Source organism: Sorex fumeus, unplaced genomic scaffold (assembly GCF_029834395.1).
Source record: "Sorex fumeus unplaced genomic scaffold, SorFum_2.1 ptg000122l, whole genome shotgun sequence".
Lineage (NCBI taxonomy): Eukaryota > Metazoa > Chordata > Mammalia > Eulipotyphla > Soricidae > Sorex > Sorex fumeus.
Window position 1 is genome coordinate 14,418,730 of NW_026606179.1, and position 17,590 is coordinate 14,436,319.

At 60.8% G+C, this 17,590-nt stretch overlaps 1 protein-coding gene across 2 annotated transcripts; it reads right to left on the minus strand.

Moving 5' to 3' along the window:
• Positions 1-5,867: 5,867 nt before the first annotated feature.
• BCAM (basal cell adhesion molecule (Lutheran blood group)) lies at positions 5,868-15,709 on the minus strand. Of its 2 annotated transcripts, XM_056136242.1 has the most exons (15): positions 15,573-15,709; positions 13,254-13,375; positions 12,594-12,831; positions 12,427-12,497; positions 12,220-12,316; positions 11,944-12,126; positions 11,393-11,529; positions 11,021-11,177; positions 8,406-8,521; positions 8,185-8,326; positions 7,814-7,950; positions 7,504-7,648; positions 7,262-7,406; positions 6,404-6,521; positions 5,868-6,312 (listed from the first exon to the last, which is right to left on the minus strand). In XM_056136242.1, the coding sequence occupies exons 1-15, from the start codon at positions 15,652-15,654 to the stop codon at positions 6,310-6,312; spliced, it is 1,893 nt and encodes a 630-aa protein (XP_055992217.1). In that variant the 5' UTR covers positions 15,655-15,709; the 3' UTR covers positions 5,868-6,309. The 2 variants fall into 2 exon arrangements, with proteins under 2 accessions (XP_055992217.1, XP_055992218.1); XM_056136243.1 differs by lacking the exons at positions 5,868-6,312; positions 6,404-6,521 and having other exon boundaries at positions 7,258-7,406.
• Positions 15,710-17,590: the final 1,881 nt, after the last annotated feature.

The window sequence follows — 17,590 nt, forward strand, 5'->3', positions numbered from 1 at the left end:
TGTGGCCGACCCAGGTTCCATCCCTGGCACCACTGTGTTTGCCCTGAGCATCACTAGGAACAATCACTGAGCACAGAACCAGGAGTCAGCCCAAAGCACTGTCAAGTGTGGCCCAAAACCCCAAAAAATCATTCATTCATTGTGGTCAGATTGGTTTACAAGAATGTCAGTTTTATGTTTCAGGAGTCTAATGGTACCAGCCAAGGAGTGCCGCCATCTTTCATAACTCCTCCCTTCAACTCCTCCCCCATCCTCAGTCAGTCTGGCTGTTTGTTTGGTTTGAGGGCCATGTCCAGCATTACTTAGGGACTTCTCCCAACTCAGCAACAACTATGTGGTACCAGGGATCGAAACCAGGAATCTTGCATGACAGTCTGTGCTCCATCCTTTGAGCCACCTTTTTTTTTTTCTTTTTGAGTCACACCCAGTGATGCACAGAAGTTATTCCTGGCTCTGCACTCAGGAATTACTCCTGTTGGTGCTCGGGAGACCATATGGGATGCTGGGAATCAAACCCGGGTCGGCCACGTGAAAGGCAAATGCCCTATCTGCTGTGCTATCGCTCCAGTCCCTGAGCCACCTTCTTGGCCCTGTTTGAACCCCACCTGGCGGTGCTCAGAGGTTGCTCCCAACAGCAGGGCTTGTGGGAACAGGAGATGCTAGAAATTAATCTCAGAATCCCCCACATGGAAAATATGCGTTCCACCCCTTGGGCCGGCTCCCTGGCCAGGGTCATCTTGAATTTTTCTCTCAGGTGCTCATACCCCCACCTTTCTTTATTTTTTCCCTGAGGCTGGTTTCCACCCGGCTGTGGTATTGCCGGATGCGATGGTATTGCACTTGCAGGGCTTGGGCCATCTCGGCCTGAGGCCACGATGGCCAGGTGCGGCCTCAAAAGCCCCCCAACTGCTCCTTTAGGCCATAGCTGCAGCTGTTATCAGAGGGGACGGCTTTGTTTTCCTTGGACTTCGTCTGTTCCCCCGCTTTGTTTCCTTATAACCCACATGTGTGTGAGCTCATTCGTGTTTGTCTTTCTCCTTCTGACTGATTTCACGAGCATGTGTCATAGGGCAACTTCTGGCTCTGACTTTGGGTGTTTTATTTCCCTCCCTCTTTTTTTCAGTCCTTTGCAACCAAACATAGCCTTCCTGGTAAAATCGGTGTGAGTCCCTAAATGCTGTAAAATTCCAAGGGCAGGGAAAGGGAAGTGAACAGGGTTCAGAAGTTTGCATTATTTTTGCTTTTAGGACCACACCTGGCAATGCTCAGGGCTTACCCCTGACCCTGCACTCAGGGATCACTTCTAGGGGCATCTGGGGACCATGACGGGGTGCCTGGATTGAACCAACCACCAAATGGGGTTGGCTGCTTGCAAGGCAAGTGCTTGAGTACCCCCACCACTCCACCCCCTACCCTGTACTCTCACAATTCCAAATCAGTGGCTCCCCACTGCCCTGTTCCACCCCTCATACTCTTGGTCAAGAAAGGAGGGGTCGGGGCTGGAGTGATAGCACAGCGGATAGGGCATTTGCCTTGTATGCAGCTGACCCGGGTTTGATTCCCAGCATCATGTATGGTCCCCCTGGGCACTGTCTCAGAATGATTCCTGAGTGCAGAGCCAGGAGCAACCCCTGTGCGTTGCCTCGCCGGTTCGACCCCAAAAGAAAAAAAAAAATAGAAGGGGTCAGAGGGGGGAGGGCTAGGCTGCCATCTGTATGCAAATAGCAGGGGATGCCAGGCAGATGAGGGGTCTTATGCAAATGATGCCCTCCAGGGAGAGGACCAGGACCCTCCTTCTTTCATTAACATAGGGACCAGGTGCTGAGTGGGAATCCCTTTATCCCCAGGGTCCCCTCTCCTGTCTCCCTCCAGCCGTCTGTTTACTCCTTGTCAAGGTCCCCAGGTCCCTCCTCACAATATCTGGTTACCTCTCCACCTGGGCCCAGGAGCCATTGCTTTTGTATTTTGGGTTTTGGTTTTTGGGACCCCCTCTTGGAGAGCCCGGCAAGCTACCGAGAGTATCTCATCCACACAGCAGAGCCTAGCAAGCCACCCGTGATGTATTCGATATGCCAAACACAGTAACAACAAAGTCTCCAATGGAGATGTTACTGGGTCCGCTCGAGCAAATCGATGAACAACAGGAGGACAGCGACAGTGACAGTTTTGGGGACACACCAGCAATGCTCAGGAGTTACTCCTGTCTCTGCTGTCAGGAACTACTCCTGGTGGACTCAGGGGACCGTATGGGATGCCGAGGATGGAGACTGAAGCCAGGTCAGCCATGTGCAAGACATCCTCCCGGCTGGACTATGACTCTGGCCTCGGGCCCCTTGCTTTTCTCTCTACCCCTCTCCTTCTCTTGGTTGATCACCCCCTTCTCCTCCTCCTCCTTCACTTCCTCCTCCTCTTCCTTATTATCATGCACTGAATACAGGCCCTTTGCTTCTTTCGGAATAAAGTGCTTTTCATCCAATTTTCCCAACCATCCTGTAACCAACTCTATGTATATTTGCTGATTCTTCTTCGTCTTCATTTTTTTTTTTTTTTTGCTTTTTTGGTCACACCCAGCAATGCTCAGGGGTTACTCCTGGCTCTGCACTCAGGAATCACTCCTGGTGGTGCTCGGGGGACCATATGGGATGCTGGGAATCGAGCCTGGGTCGGCCAGTGCAATGCAAATGCCCTACCTGCTGTGCTATCGCTCCAGCCCTGCTTATTCTCCTTTAAAAAAATTTTTTTTTGTCATGCCTGGTAATGCCTGGGACTACTGGTGGTATTCTTCTTGGGGCACCGTGCTGTACCAACCTGGGGTTCCCACATGTAAAGTACATGCTGCTATACTAAAAACCACATACTGAGTCCTTTGCGTTTTCTGGGGGGTAGGAAAAGGTAGCGTTTTGAGGTGATAGTTGGTGGTGCTCAGGAGACCACATGTGATGCCAGGGTTCACCTTATGAAGGGCCAGAGAGGTAGTCCAATGAGTAATCTCTCGCCTTTATCTTATCTTTGGTTTTTGGACTGTATCTATCTGTGCACAGTGGGCAAAGCACTTGCCTTGCACCTGGCAGACATGGGTTCAATCTCTAGCATCCCAAGGAGCCCATCAGATGTGATCCCTGAGCACTGCTGGGTGTGGCCCAAAGACAAAAGCAAAACAGGGTTCGCTGTGTGCGAGGCAAGCACCTTAACTAACCCTCCGCTATTTCTCTGGCCCTCTGTTGCATATATCTTTTTGTTTGTTTGTATTTGTTTTGTCTTGTCCAGAGTCATTTCTAACTATTATTGTCGTACTGGTCCCTTCTCTATCCTAACTGCCCTTCCGGGGCATTTAGCTTTTTTTATTTATGTAAAGAATATCCTTTGTCCTAGAGAAGTCAAGAAAGTCACATAAGGGGCTGGAGCGATAACACAGCAGGTAGGGCATTTGCCTTGCATGTGGCCAACCCGGGTTTGATTCCCAGCATCCCATATGGTCCCCCAAGCACCACCAGGAGTAATTCCTGAGTGCATGATCCAGGAGTAACCCCTGTGCATTGCTGAGTGTGGCCCAAAAAGCAAAAAAAAAAAAAAAAAAAGAGAAAAGAAAGTCACGCAAGGAGACAGATAACTGATTGGGAGAATGGATTTTATGTGAACTGAATGGGGGGTGGAAGGGATGACGTGATGGCACAGCAAGTCAGCAAGTCCCAAATAGCCACACCTCCTTAGGATGCGTCCAGTCATCGATCCCAGGCGGCAACCTCACCATCCACCAGCTCCAGTGGCATCTGCCCTTCCCCTCTCTGGGAAATGACCCCCCTTCCCTATTCCTCATGGAACCGTCCCATGGGGGATGTGGAACCCAGACCTGGATGTCTCCCAGACGTGCAGTGGTTGGGGAGCGGGGATGCTGCGACCTTTGCTGGTTTGACCCTGAGTCAACTGCTCCATCTTTCCCCCCTTTGCTTCTTGCTTTTGTTTTAGCTTTTTTATTTGTTTGGGGTGACACCTGGCAGTGCTGGGGTGGAGAGACCCTTGTAGTAGTAGCTCAGTATTTGGCGGAGGAGTGCTCCTGGCAGGGTTCAGGGAACCATGCAATGTTGGGGATCAAACACAGGGTCCCTGCATGCAAAGTATCTGCTTTAGTCCGTGGACCCATCTCTATGGTCTCTTGCCTTTAATTATTTCTGATTTTCGGGTCACATCCGGCTGTGCTCAGGGCTTCTGGCTCTGTACTCAGGAATCACTCCTGGCAAGCTTGGGGGCTGTCTGGGGTGCCGGGGATCCAACCCAGATCACCCTGTGCAAGGCAACTGCTCTCCCCGCTGTATTATCTTCAGCCCTTCACTTTTATTTTGTTTTGGGGGGGGTTGGAGCCACGCCCAGTGATGCTCAAGGGTTACTCCTGGCTCTACAACTCAGGAATTACTCCTGGCAGTGCTCAGAAGACCACATAGGGTGCCAGGGACCAAACTCGGGTCAGCAGCATGCAAAGCAAGCACTCTACCAGCTGTACTGACTCTCTAACCCTACCTCCCCCCATTATTTTTTTTTAAACAAATGTATTAGAGACATACAGAGAGGGAAGGACAATCTCTGCTTTGGTTAAGGGCCTACCCAGTGATGCTCAGGCTTAACTCCTGGCTCTAGACTCAGGAAGTACTCCTGGTGGTGCTCTGGGTTGGGGGGACCGTAAGGGAAACCGAGGATTGAAGCCGGGTCGGCAGGGTGCAAGGCAAGAGCCCTCCCCAATCCAGCCGCTGGCCCAAAATTTATAAGGGGTGAATAAGCCATGGGGTTTTCTTTTTTTTCTGTTTTTTCTTTTTTTTTTTGAGTCACACCCGGCGATACACAGGAGTTACTCCTGGCTCATGCACTCAGGAATTACTCCTGTTGGTGCTCAGGGGACCATATGGGATGCTGGGAATAGAACCTGGGTTGGCCACGTGCAAGGCAAATGCCCTACCCACTGTGCTATCGCTCCAGCCCTAAGCGGTGGGGTATTCATGGCTGAAGTGTCCCTGCACCACTCCCTCCATGCCGAATCTCACTCTCTCCACTTTGTAGCCAGGTAAACTGCGGGCAGAGAGGGGGCGCGGATTAGGAGGCTAGAAGGTGTGAGAGCAGAGAACTTGGGAAGGAGGGGGTCTCTCCTCCCTGCAGGCTAATGCGATTTCTCTTTGCCCCCACCGTTTTCTCTCCCCGCTGGGCACCAAGATCTCTGGGAAACCCCAGTTCTTTGCTGGTCTCTGTCTCTCTTCCCAAATATGCCTGAGCTGCAGAGCTGGTAGGGGCTTAAGGCACTGCATAGCAAAAGGATGACCCGGGTTCACCCTCCGCCACTGCACGAGGTCCCTGGAGCCGCCAGGGGTCCCTGCCCAGAGCAGAGCCAGGAACACCCCCCCCAGCACCGCCCATTCTGCCCGTTTCTTCCTGCCTCCTTCCCCCCCAAATCTCTGACTTGGACTCCCGCTCCGCTGAGCTGGCCCCGCCCATCCTGTCCCTCCCCCTAAGTCCTTCCACCCTTTCTACGCTCTTCCTCTACCTGGGGGGGGTGCAGCCGGCTTCACCGCGGGGGCCATATCCTCTCCCCTCCCCCGGCCCTTTGTCCGGGCTCCTCGGAGCGAAGCCCCCTTCCCCAGGGCGGCTCCCCGCTGCCCCCCCCCCTCCCCCGGCCCGCTGGGCCTGAATTCCATTCATTCTGCAGGGCCTGAGTTTATTCCTCTCCCGATTTATTCCCTCTGGAACTCTGGCCACACAGACGCGGAGCTCTTAAAGCCGAAGGGGACAGCACCCCACTCCCCGAGCAGCGCGAGCCGGCGGACTCTGCTCTGCGCCCCTCCCCGCACGCCCCAGGTGTAGCCGGGGGGCGGGGGAGGGGTCCCCGGCGAGCCGGGCGCCTCCCGGGAGGCGGCGGCGGCCGCGGCGGGGTCCGGGCGACGGCCTCGAGTCCAGCATCCAGTGTCCACGGACGGCGGGGCGGGGGTGGCGGGGGATCCAGTGTCAGACTAGGGGCGGCGGGACGGCAGGTGGGGGCCCGGCGATGGCGGCAGAAGGTAAAAATAGAGCCGGCCGGCCGGCGACCCTCGCGGCCTGGGCCCGGGCCGGCCCCGGGCGCGGCTCCAGGAGCTATTCTGGGGCCTGGGAGCGTCACCCTCCCGCAGGAAGGTCCCCGCGCCCCTCCCCCGCGCGCGGCCGGCCGGGGGCCCGAGGAAGGAAGGGAGGGCCGGGGCCGGGGCCGGGGCGGGCCGGGAAGGCGGGGGCGGCGCTGGCCCCTAGCTGCCCGCTCGGCGGTCCCGGGACGACTCCGGGGGCTTCAGGGGCTCCTCACTGGGGAGAAGGGGGAGGGGTCAGCCAGCGCTGGGGGGGAGGGGGCTGTCCCGCCCTCACCCCGCCCCCACCCCGGGGTGTCCGCACCCACCGCTTCTCTGAAGGCCCCGCTGCCGCGCTGGGTGGCCCCCGAGGGCCCCCCCTTGAGGAGGCCCGTCTGCTCCGGCGGCTCCGCCCCGTTCTGGCTCAGCTCCGGGTCTCCCGGAGGCCTGCCGGGAGAAGGCGGCATCGCGGGGAGTGAGCCAGGCTGGGCGAGGAACAGGGGCGGGGGGCGGGTGAGATAGGGGGTGCACGGGGAGGGGGCCTGAGGTTTAAGAGGGTGCGGGGCTTGGGTGGCAGCAGACGCTAGTCAGCGTCGGGGAAATGATATGGGGCTGGCTTTGGGTGGGAGTGGAGAGTTGACTGGGTGTTTTGGGGGTCTCACGGGGGTGAGGACGGAGTCAGGAGCAGAAACGAGCTAGGTTTGGAGGGGACGGGGAATGGGGACGGGATTGAAATTGAGTTCGGCTGGGCAGAGGGGCTAGAGGGGGTGTGGGCGTGGCGTGTGGCTGAGAGGGCGGGGCTTAGGTTTGGGGGGCGGGGCGTGATTGGAGGGAGGCACGCAGGTGGGAGGGCGGGGCTAGGGTGGTGGGCGGGGCTAGTACTGGAGCGTGGTTCTGTCGGGCGGAGGTGGGCTAGTTCAGGATGGGAAGGGAGACTGTGAGCTGGGGGCGGGGTAGTGCGGAAAGCGGAGATGAGTTTGGGGGAGGCGATGGAGGGGGCCACCGAGAAGAGAAGCTGGGTTCAGGATGGTTCTGGTTTGGGTGGGCTGGTTCTGGTTTGGATGAGCTATGGATCGCGGAACCTTAGGGATGGGGGTGGGGGTGGATATTTAAGGGGCCGTTGGAAGGAAATGTGCGGGGATGGGGGGTGGGGCCCGGTGGGAGGCGGGGGTGGATCGGGCACTCACGGAGCCCCTTTCTCAGCCCGCCGGCAGCAACCGGGGCGCCCCTTGCGTCGCATGCAGTAGAAGGCGGCCACCACGAGGAGCAGGAGGCCCACGCTGACGGCCACGGCCAGGACGGCCACTCCAGCCTGGGCGGCCTGGGGGGCCACTGCAGGGCGGGACAGAGGTGGAGGGGTGAGCCCGCCGCTCCGCCACCTCCCCCCTGCCCCCCGCCCGCCGTGCTCCCCTAACCCTTAACCCCTCACCGTGGCCGAAGTGGAAAACGTGCTGCACGCTCCCGTAGGGGTTGGCCGCCTCGCAGGACACGCCCTCGCGGCTCAGGGCGCTGGTCACTTTCAGCCTCAGCGAACTGCTCACCCAGCCCTGGGCGCCGGGGGTCGACTCTGCGGGCTGGCGGCGGGGATGCGGGGGGTGAGGGTGGTGGCGCAGCTGTCCAGTCCAGGAGAAGGACCGTGGGACCAGGTGTTGGGCTGGAGGCCGGGGCCGTGGCGATTTGCAAAGAGTCAGGGGTGAGGGGGTGAAGGGGGAGGGTTCAGGATGGGGTGGGGTGCTTACACTGCCTCCCGGCTGGTTCCAGGTGAGTTTGGGTTCAGGGTGGCCGCGGGCCAAGCAGGTCAGCATAACTTCATCCCCTTCCCTCCAGCTACCCTCAGCTTGGGGCTGAGTCTCCTCCGGCCTTAGCTCAGGGGTCCCTGGGGGAGGTCAGGGAGTGAAACAAGGGGAGAGAAAGGAGAGAGATGCCTGGGGTATGTGCATCTCTTGCATGCATAAGACCCGGAGTTTGGGGCTGGAGCCCTTGGGAACCTCCTCCCTCCCACAAAGGAGCCGAAAGGAAGTAGAAGAAAGCCAGAGGCCTGAACGCCCCCAAATTTTCCTGCCCCCCCATTCCCTTGGTCTCCACCCCAGTTGCCCCGCGTCCCCCAAACCTTGAACCAGCAGCTTGAAGCTCTGGGTGCGGCTCAGCAGGGGGACTGTGGGCATGGAGGCCTCGCACGTGTAGGTGCCCGCGGCATCGAAGGTGACCGCGCTGAGGGACAGCGTGGGCCCGTCCTCCAGGGGCACCGAATCCTGAGGCAGCAAGAGGGTGAGGCAGGGAGGGTGGACAGACAGAGGTGCCCTGGGGCCAAATGGGAGAACCCCCCCTCACCTTGGTCCAGCGCAGGGTGGGGGTAGGCAGGCCTCCCACGGAACAGTTGGCAGTGGTGCTGCCCCCCAGGGGCACGGTCAGCTCCTCCCCAGTGCTGAGCTCCAGGGGGTCCAGGTCTGGAGGAGGGTACAGAAGGTCACCCTCTGTGCCCCTCACTCCCGGGGGTTCAGGCCTGTCCAGGACACTCGGGGTGCAGGTGCGAAGGGCCAGAGTGAGCTAGGGGTGCCCCTCGCTTTCCCCTTTCCAGGACAAACTCCAGGTTTCAGTCTCCTGTGGAATGTAACCCTTCTAGACACACCCCCAGAGCTGACTTGCGGGGTGCAGGTTAATGTGCAACCTTAGTTCCTGGGGTGTCTTCATCCCCTCTGCTCCCACCTAACCCGGCCTCCTCTCTAGGACCTGCTTTTCTCTGCCCTCTCTGCACTGCCTCTCACCACCATCCCCCACCTCCATCCCCACATTCTCCTCCTCCTTAAAATTTTTTTTTAGGTTTTTTTTTGCATTTTGGGTCACACCCGGCAATGCGCAGGGGTTACTCCTGGCTCTGCACTCAGGAGTCACTCCTGGCGGTGCTCAGGGGACCATATGGGATGCTGGGAATCGAACCCGGGTCGGCCGCATGCAAGGCAAACGCCCTACCCGCTGTGCTATCTCTCCAGCCCTTTTTTTAAGTTTTGGGGCCACACCCAGCCATGCTCAGGAGTCACTCCTGGTTCTGTGCTCAGGAATCACTCTTGGTGGTGTTTGGGAGACCATATGGGATGCCGGGGGTTAAACCGGGGTCAGGCTGCAAATGCCCCCTCTCCCCCTGTGCTATGGCTGTGGCCACATCCTTCTCCTATCACCTCTGGATCAGACCTCACTGGTTTCTCTGCTGTGCGGAGTCCACCTGGACAGTCCATCCCAGTGAGCTCCAGGGAGAGCTCAGGTGGAGCTTTGCATATGGAGGGCTCAGGTTCAGTCCCCAGAACCTGGATCTACCCATCCCCAAATAAAAACCTAGTCAGACTCCCTTGCAGGCTCATTACTCTCTCCTCTGCCTCAAATCCCATAGAAGTTTCCAAATTGAGCCTGCCTGGGCTCAACCTTGCCAGCCACGTCCCTGCTCCGGCAGCCCCAGGGTCTTTGCACCTGCTGTTTGGGCCCCTGGAATGCCTTTTGGGCACTGCACACTTCTGTTCCCAGCCTGGGGTTTCTTACTCAAAGGTGCCCTTGTCAGTGGTGCCTGCTGGTCCAACTGTGCTCCCTCTCAGACACCTGGCTGAGCGACAGCTGTCAGGGTCTCAGCTGCCAGCCACACTGGGACCTGCTTTCATGGCCAGGCCCCTCTGCCCAGCAGCCGGCTTGGAATGGTGGACACAGAATGTAAAGGTTCCCCGTCCACTGCACTCAGTCCAGCTTCCCAGGGGCCACCTGAGCCCTTGTGTATATTGCAGCCAACGCTTCCCTCTGTCCCATCCTGCCCCTTGCCCCTCCCAGACCCCCAAACTGTGGGTCCCCAAGGCATGTTCCATAAACTTCCTGCCTCCAATTTCTGAGTCAGAATCTGCTTTTCATGGAACACAGCCTATAACACCTCTCTATACTTACTGCCCCTTTGGCCTTCTGAGTCTTTGGCAGGGGTGAGGGGAGGCTTCCAAACAGTGTCCAGGAGGGCCCTGGGGCCGCTCCTGGTCATCCTGGCCTAGCTGTGCAGGGTGGAGTGGCTCAGGCCAGGCAGCGCTTGGGGAACGCACAGGGCGGAGCTTGGGAATTGAACCCGGGGCCTAGAGCGAGTGGGAAGGCAGGTGCCAGTTCTGCGAAGTGTCTCCCCTGCCCATGTCCTGCTAACCTGTGGTCCCATCTCACTGGGTGGGTCCCCTTGGGGGCCACTGGGCTGGGAGGGACAGGGGTGGTGACTGTTCACAGATGTGCCCTCAGCAGCACGCACACACAGAGAGGGCAGTGGGGACCAGAAGGGGTGCTGAGCTGGTTTCGTAGGAGCCCAGGTAGGGCTTCAAAATGGATGGGGGAGGGTTGGGGAACCAGCTCCGATGGATGGAACTACAGGCTTTACATGCAGGATACTCCAAAAACCTGGGCTGGGAATAGCTCCCCAGCACTGCCAGGTGGGCTAGAGGTAGTAAATGAGCATTGGCAGTATGGTGTGTGACCCAAAAGGAAAAGGAGATGGAAGGAGAAGGGGAAGGGACGGGAAGAGGAAAGGAGGGAAGAGGTAGGGGGGAGGGGAAGAGAGAGGATAGGGAAAAGGGGGGATATGGGAGGGGGGAAGAGACAGAAAGGGAAAGAGAGGAGGGGGAGGGGGGAGGGAAGGAGTGGAGAGAGAAGGGGAAGGGTGGGAAGGGAAAAGGAGGGTTGAGTAGAGGGGATCTGCAATCTGCAGCAGGAACTGGGTGCGGAGCTGGGAGAGAAATGCAGGGAGGAGCTTAGCCCAAGGCAGAGACAGGCCTCCAGGCTCTCCCAAGGGCTCCCGCAGTGGGCTGTAGCCAGGGGGCTCTGCTTTGGAAAGAGCTTCTGAGCAGCAGTGTGGGCGGCAGGAGGGTGGAAGGATGCGCTAGACCAGGCTGGGCCAGAGACAGGGGTGGGTGCGGCACACAGGGCTCCCCGGCTCTCACAAGCCACACGCAGCTCCAGGGTCCTTGAGAGCTCCGCGTCCTCGGGGGCGTCATAGTCCTCCACCCGGCAGCCGTAGGTCCCACTCTGGCCCCGCTGCACCCCCTTCAGCGTGAGGTTCCCCTCCACGTTGTCCTTCAGAGTGACCTCCTGTTCACCCTGGGCACACGGAGGGGGAGGGTTCAGCTCAGGAGGTACCAGGGCTCCACCAAAGTCCCCCTCCCCGAGGAGGGGTCGGAGACCCCGTTTAACCAGAGGCGCCCCGTGTTAGGAGCTCGCCGGTGGTGGATCTGGGCCGCCAGGTCCCACACCTGATGGGGCACAGGCTGGCAAATTAAAAGTTTGGGGTGTCTAGGCAGCATAGGGGAAGTCACCTGAAGCCGGAAGAAGGTGTATTCGGGGCTGGGGCTGCCGTCGCCCCGGCAGAAGAGGTGCACGGAGTCCCCTTCACGCACCCAGCCCTCCGTGGTGGCTGGGCTGCCCACCCAGAATTGCACGTGCTCCGTGGGGTCTGCGGGCAAGGGTAAAGGTCAAGGCAGGTCAAGGGTCAAGGCCAGGGCTGGCTGAAGGGAAAGAGGTCACCAGCTCCCCATGGGTGGGCCTATGATGGGCCAAAGGTTAGAGATCAACATTTCTTTTTTCTGGTTATTCCTGGCTCTGCACTCAGGGATCACTCCTGGTGGGGCGGGCCATATGGGTTCCAGGGGTCACATCTTTCGGGCAAGAGCCTTACCCGTTGCTGCTGCCGTATTAGCGCTGCAGCCCCCCTAAAGGTCAGTGTTTCGGGTTCACCCTTCAGGTGCTCAAGGTGCCCGCCCAGTCAGTCAGGGCGAGGCTGGGGGCGCGAGGAGCTGGGATCTGGGGTGAGAGGATGGAGCACAGCGAATCATGCGACACCTTGGGGGCGGGGGGGGGGCAGGCTCACAGTGCAGGGTGAGGCGGAAGGGGGGGCTGTCCAGTCGGCCCTGCTGGCCCGTGGGCAGGCGGAAGTGCGCGGCGCAGTGGAAGCTGGACTCGCGGTCCTCCTTGCGCAGTCGCAGATAGAGGACGCTGGTGAGTGACAGCAGCCCCGACGCCTCGCGGACTGTGCGGCTGGTCATGTAGCCGTCTGGGGTGGGGGGAGTGGGCGCTCAGTCGGGGGGGGTGTCCCGGGTCCGACCGCACCCCCGCGCCCCGCCGGCCGGGGGCGCCCCCCACTCACCTGCCTTTACCTCCATGGGTACCTCCAGCAGCTGCCCGTTGCGGTACCACGTGATCTGGGGCGCTGGGTTCCCGTTGAGGCTCTTGCAGGTGGCGATCTGCAGCAGATACCAGGCTCGGAGAGTGTCACGACACGCCTCCCAAGACGACGCCCCCCGCGGGCAGCGGCTCCTTCCTCCCATGCCACCCCCGCTGTCAAGCCCAGTACCTCCTGGGGAATGTCCTCCGTCACCGACAGCGTCCCCGTATTGGGGGTGACCTGCGTGGCCTCTGGTTTGGCTGCGGGGGAGATGGCACTGTAGGGGGGGCCCTTATGTGTGTGTAGGGGGGGTCCCTTCTCTGCTCTCCCACCCCCGAGGCGTCCCGGACATTCACCAAACACGTGCAGCCGCGCCGTGGCCTCCGCTGTGCTCGCTGTGCTCGCGGTGCCCGCACGCACCACACACACATAGTCGCGCTCGTCGGCCACCTGCGCCTCCGCCAGCACCAGGCGCCCCCGCGCGTCCAGTTGGTATGGGGGGACGCGGCCCCGCGAGTCATGCACCTGATTGTGCATCTTCGACCCCTTCAGCTCAGCAGAGGCCAGGTGGTGGCGGACCCCGGAACGATCGGCCTGGCGGGTGGGGTGGGGCATGCCTCAGTGGGGTGGGGGGTGCACCCCACACTCTTCTCCCCAACCTCTAGCTCTTGGGCTTCTGTTCTACGTCTTCCCTGGGAACGGCTTCCTTGCTGTCTCATTTCCCCACCCACCCACCCCCAGTCCCAGTCCCGGCTAGCAAACCCTCCCAGGGGAACCTGGGTCCAGTCCCAGCTGTACTTAGCAAACCCTAGGCCCCAGAGGGACCCTCGTCCTTGCTGGGCGTCAGTTTCCCCAGACCCTGGTCTTTGCTGGGCATCAGTTTCCCGAGGGGAACAACCCGGCAGCAGCTTGGCAGAGCTCTGTGGAGGGAGTGAGGGGTGTGGCCGCAGGGGGCTGTCCTGACTTTCGAATTCACCCCCCTTCCCCCTTCCGCACACACCAGTCAGGACACTCACCATGAACCATTCCAGCACGAAGTTGTCTGGGGTCCCCTGAGGCTTGCAGTTCAGAGTGACAGAGTCCCCCCTCATCACCTCCACCAGGGGGGGCACAGACACGTGCACCTTAGCCTGGGCACCTGTGGGGCAGCAACCCGGTAAGCTGCTTCTGCACAGAATGCCCCCCCCCGCCCCCCCCCCCCTAGTCTTCCTCAGACCAGGAGTCTAAGGGCTGGAGCCATAGCACAGTGGGGAGGGCACTTTCCATCCTCAGTATATCATTGGGTCCCCGACCCCCAGGAGTGATCCCTGAGTTCAGAGCCACCAGGAGTCAGCCCTGAGCAATGTGGGTTCGTCCCAAAACCAACCAAACAAAAACAGACCCAGGAGTCCATCCCCTGCATCCTCCATCCGACCCAGGAATCCATCCCCAGACTCCACCCTCAGACCCAGGTGTGCATCCCCAGCCTCCTCCCTCAGACCCAGGAATCCATCCCCAGCCTCCTCCCTCAGATCCAGGAGTCTGTCCCTAGCCTCCTCTCTCACACCCAGCTCCTCTTCCTCTGTCCCGTCAGTGGTCAGTGGTACAACTAAGACTCTGCTTGGGCCCCTAGTCATTGGGGTAAAATGACGTTTGCATTGCCCCAATGTCCCCTGGGGGCAGGGCAGGGGCTGGCTGTCCCTCTGAGAGCCAGGCCTGGGTGCGCCTGGGCCTCTCCCTGAGCCTCCCTCCGCCCCTGCTCCATCTTCCTCAGCCCCTGGGGCGCTCCCTCATGGGGTGTGGGCTGCGGCTGGGCCTGGAGCTGCGGCAGGATGGGTGTGTGGGGGTGGTGAGGGGGGACAGGGCTGGGCAGGTTGCAGGAATGTGGGAGGGACAGGCTGGCTCAGACCTGCCCGGCCTGGCGCCAGAGCCCCCTGCCCGCCCCCCTGGCCCCTCTGCCGTCCCCTCGCTCTTATTTATTAATTTTTATAAAGGCCCCTCCCTTCCGCCCTCCCCAGTGCTTGGGGGCTCAGGGGCCACTCCCAGCAGAACTCAGGTTGGTTGAGCCAGCGATACTCGGGCCAGTGAGACTGCGAAGGGGCTCCGGGCAGAGCCTGGATGCAGCCTGGAGTCTCACACTAGTGAGGCATGTGCCTTATACCCCTTGATTCCCGTGCCAGGCCTCTCCCTCTGCCTCTCCAACCTAGAGCATAAACTATTTATTTCACTATTTTAATTTTTAAAAATTTGGGGGTCACCGCGCCCAGGTTACTCCTGACTCTGCACTTAGGAATCACTCCTGGTGGTGTTAGGGGGACCATAAGGGGTGCTGCGGACCGAACCCGGGTCAGCCACGTGCCAGACAAGCGCCTAACAAGCTGCTATTATATTGCTCCGGTCCCTCACCTAGAGCAGGTAAAGGGGGCGGGTAATTCACCCCAGATCAGGAGAGGGTCTTGGCCCCCCCTCCCCGGCATAGGGTCCCAAGGGAGAAGGGATCTAGGGGTGCTGCTCCTGCGCCCCAGGATGCTGGCAGGCAGAGCCGTTCTCCAGGGGAACCACCTCTCCCCTCCAGCCTGGCACCAGGCGCTTCAGAACTTTCCCCTCCCTTCTCTTCCCTTCCCCGCCCAGCGTGCCCGGCCCTGCCCTGCCCCCAGGGACCTACTCTTGGCCTGGCTGGTCCAGGGGGCACAGATTAGGAGGCCTGGCACAGGGAGGAAGGGCCCCGACCTGGTTCTGCACCACCCTGGGCAGACGGACAGACAGAGGACCGGGGGAAATCTCCCCTCCAGCTTCCCCAGCCCCTGCCTCGTCAGTCCCTCCCCAGCCTCCGCCAAGCAGGTGTGCGGATTTAGGGGGGGCCGTTAAACCCAGGAAACCCTTGTTCTACACAGCAAGGGCCAGTACCAGGCTGGTTCTCTGGGGGCGGCGGGCTCTTTGGATCTGAATCTAGCTTGGGGGGACCCCCCTCAAATGGGGGCACCCCACTGCTTTCCGGTCCTAGAGTCCATAACCCTTGACAAATTTGAGAGCCTTGGTCGGGGTTCAGAGGGCACTTCGGTCGCGGGGTCTGCAGGAGCAGGGGGCTGGGGAGGGGGTCCGAGACCGGGGGGGGGGGGAGCGGCCCCCCCGGGGGAGGGGCTGACATCTCAGATGGTCTCCATTCCCCGCGGTGCATGGGGGGTGTTTCTCATTGGATGGGGGACCCGCCCACTCCGCCGGCATTCCCCACTCCTCTTTCCCAGGCTCCCCGGTTTTGGCTTTTCCCTTCCCGGGGTCCCCCGGGGCCGCCACCCCCCACGCCCCCGCCGCCCCGTGCACCCGGGGAGGCGGCCTATGTCCCGCCCGGGCCCTACCTGGGTGCGCCCCCAGCAGGAGCGCCAGCGCCAGCAGCCGCGGGACCCTGCGCGCCCCGGGGTGGGAGTCGGGGGGCTCCATGATCGCGGCGCGGCGGCGACTGAGCCGGGGCCGGGCAGCCGCGGGCCCGACAGGAGGAGGAGCCCCGCCCCCGGCGGCCCCGCCCCGCCCCGCCTTCCCGGCCCCCCTTGTTCCCCCGAAACCGGGCGCCGGGCCAGGACCTCCCACTGCCCCGAGCGGACCTCCCAGCGGTCCCGAGCCAGCCGGGCTTCCGCAGCCCCCCAGCGCCCCTGGCTGTGCGCGCGCGCGCGCGCGCGCGGCGGGTCTGCTGACCGGTGCTCCCGGCGCCCCGCGGCCGGGCCCGCCAGACCAGTTTGGCCAGTGTCCTGGGATCGAACTGGACAGGACCCAACCTCTGGCCCGTACTGGGGTGGGAGGGGGACCCTACTCCGCCTCCTCCCCCGAATTTGTTGGTGGGCGGTGCGGGGGGGTTGGCTTTGTCCACGCCCCCAGATCCTTCCCTCTCCCGGTGTTGCTGGGGACCCCTCCCACGACAGCCTCCACTAGACCACCGAGAAGACCAGCTGTTCTGACCAGTCCTCCGGGGCCGGGCATTCCCAGCCAGCCCAGTGGCCTAGAACAGTTTCCCTGCGCAGCCACCCGGAACCTGCTTCCATCCTATCTAATAGGCTGTGCCCCCGGGTCAGCCCGGGCCTCCGTGCGCGCGCTGGGGGTGCTCTCCCCGTGGCGCTCCTCTCGGGGCCCTCCCTCTCTTCCCCCCTTCCAGGGAATCCCAGGAATGCACCCCCTTCCTCCCTCCTTCTCCCCTTCACTCCCTCCAGACCTGGGGGGAGGGGGAGTCGGGCTGGCAGAAGCAGGTGAGTGGGGGAAGGGAGGAAGCCTGGGCACCTGCAGGAGGCGGGGCCTGGGGGGGTCATAGGTCACGTTGCCCAGGCCCTCTTTGCCCGGGCTGATAGAGGGGGGCTGATAGAGGGGGGCTAGAGGCGTGGGGGAGCAGCAGGGGAAGTGGTGTGTGTGTGTGTATGTGTGTGTGTGTGTGAGGGGGGGGGGTGGGGAGGGAGGGACAGGTCACTGGTTATCAGAGAGAAGCTAGCCCTTGACAGGGGTCAGCATGGAGGTCGTTGGACATACTGTGAGATCAGCCCCCCCAACCCCCCAACTCCAGCCTCTGATCTGCAGCGGGTGGGGTTGGGGGTGTGACAAGCAGACCTGGCCAGTCCCCTCAGCCAGGAGGAGGTCTTAGATTACAAGTCAGCCAGGGCATAATTGGCCAGATTGTCGTCTCAGTCCAGTGGTCCAGCAGGATCTAGGAAACAACAGCCACACTGGAGCAAGAACTTTTTATGCCCTGCCATCTCCCCCAGGAAGTCCTCCCTGCCCTCCCTGGGTTCCCCTAACTTAGCCCTGCCCTGAGAGGCCTTCTCCTCCTTAGACTGTGAAACTGCAGGAACATCCGAGTGAATGCGGAGCCTGGGACATTCACACACTTCGAGCCCCAGACCTCCCCAACTCGGGCACTTCTGCTTGGCGGTACCCCTCCGTTTTTCTCAGGACTCCCCAGCCCACTGAGGTTCCAGAGGCCCAGGCGGAACAAATGGAGAAAATCCAGGAGGGATGATACCAAGCCCAGCCTGGTTCTCGTAGACTTGCAGAAACGGGTCCAGTCCCTCATCTGTCCTCATGCCGCCACTGTCTGTCCCCACAAAACAGCCGGAGGGAACCCACAAAAAGGTGAGTCAGCCCAAGTGGAGGCTCAGTCATCTCCACGCCTCAACCCAAGTGAAAGCTAAAGTCGTCACAGCTTCTGGCCACCCCGACTTTCACCTCCCTTCCTCCAGCGCTCCCCAGATCTGATCACCAGCCTGGACATTTTTTGCTTGCTCTTGTTCTAGGGGGGTTAGTCCCCACTGAGCTCTGCCAGGAGTGAAATCTGAGCACCATTGAGTGTGGCCCCCCCAAAAAGAGAGATCATGACATATTTGGAGGGGTCTAGATA

What these genes read in the sequence shown, in the direction of transcription:
- BCAM (XM_056136242.1), bottom strand. Translation starts at nt 15,654, where the DNA reads ATGGAGCCCCCCGACTCCCACCCCGGGGCGCGCAGGGTCCCGCGGCTG. An exon ending in CGGAGGACATTCCCCAGGAG is followed by an intron (nt 12,317 to 12,426) that starts GTACTGGGCTTG and finishes TATCTGCTGCAG; the next exon opens with ATCGCCACCTGCAAGAGCCT. An exon ending in CCTGGAGCTGCGTGTGGCTT is followed by an intron (nt 8,522 to 11,020) that starts GTGAGAGCCGGG and finishes ACCCTCCTCCAG; the next exon opens with ACCTGGACCCCCTGGAGCTC.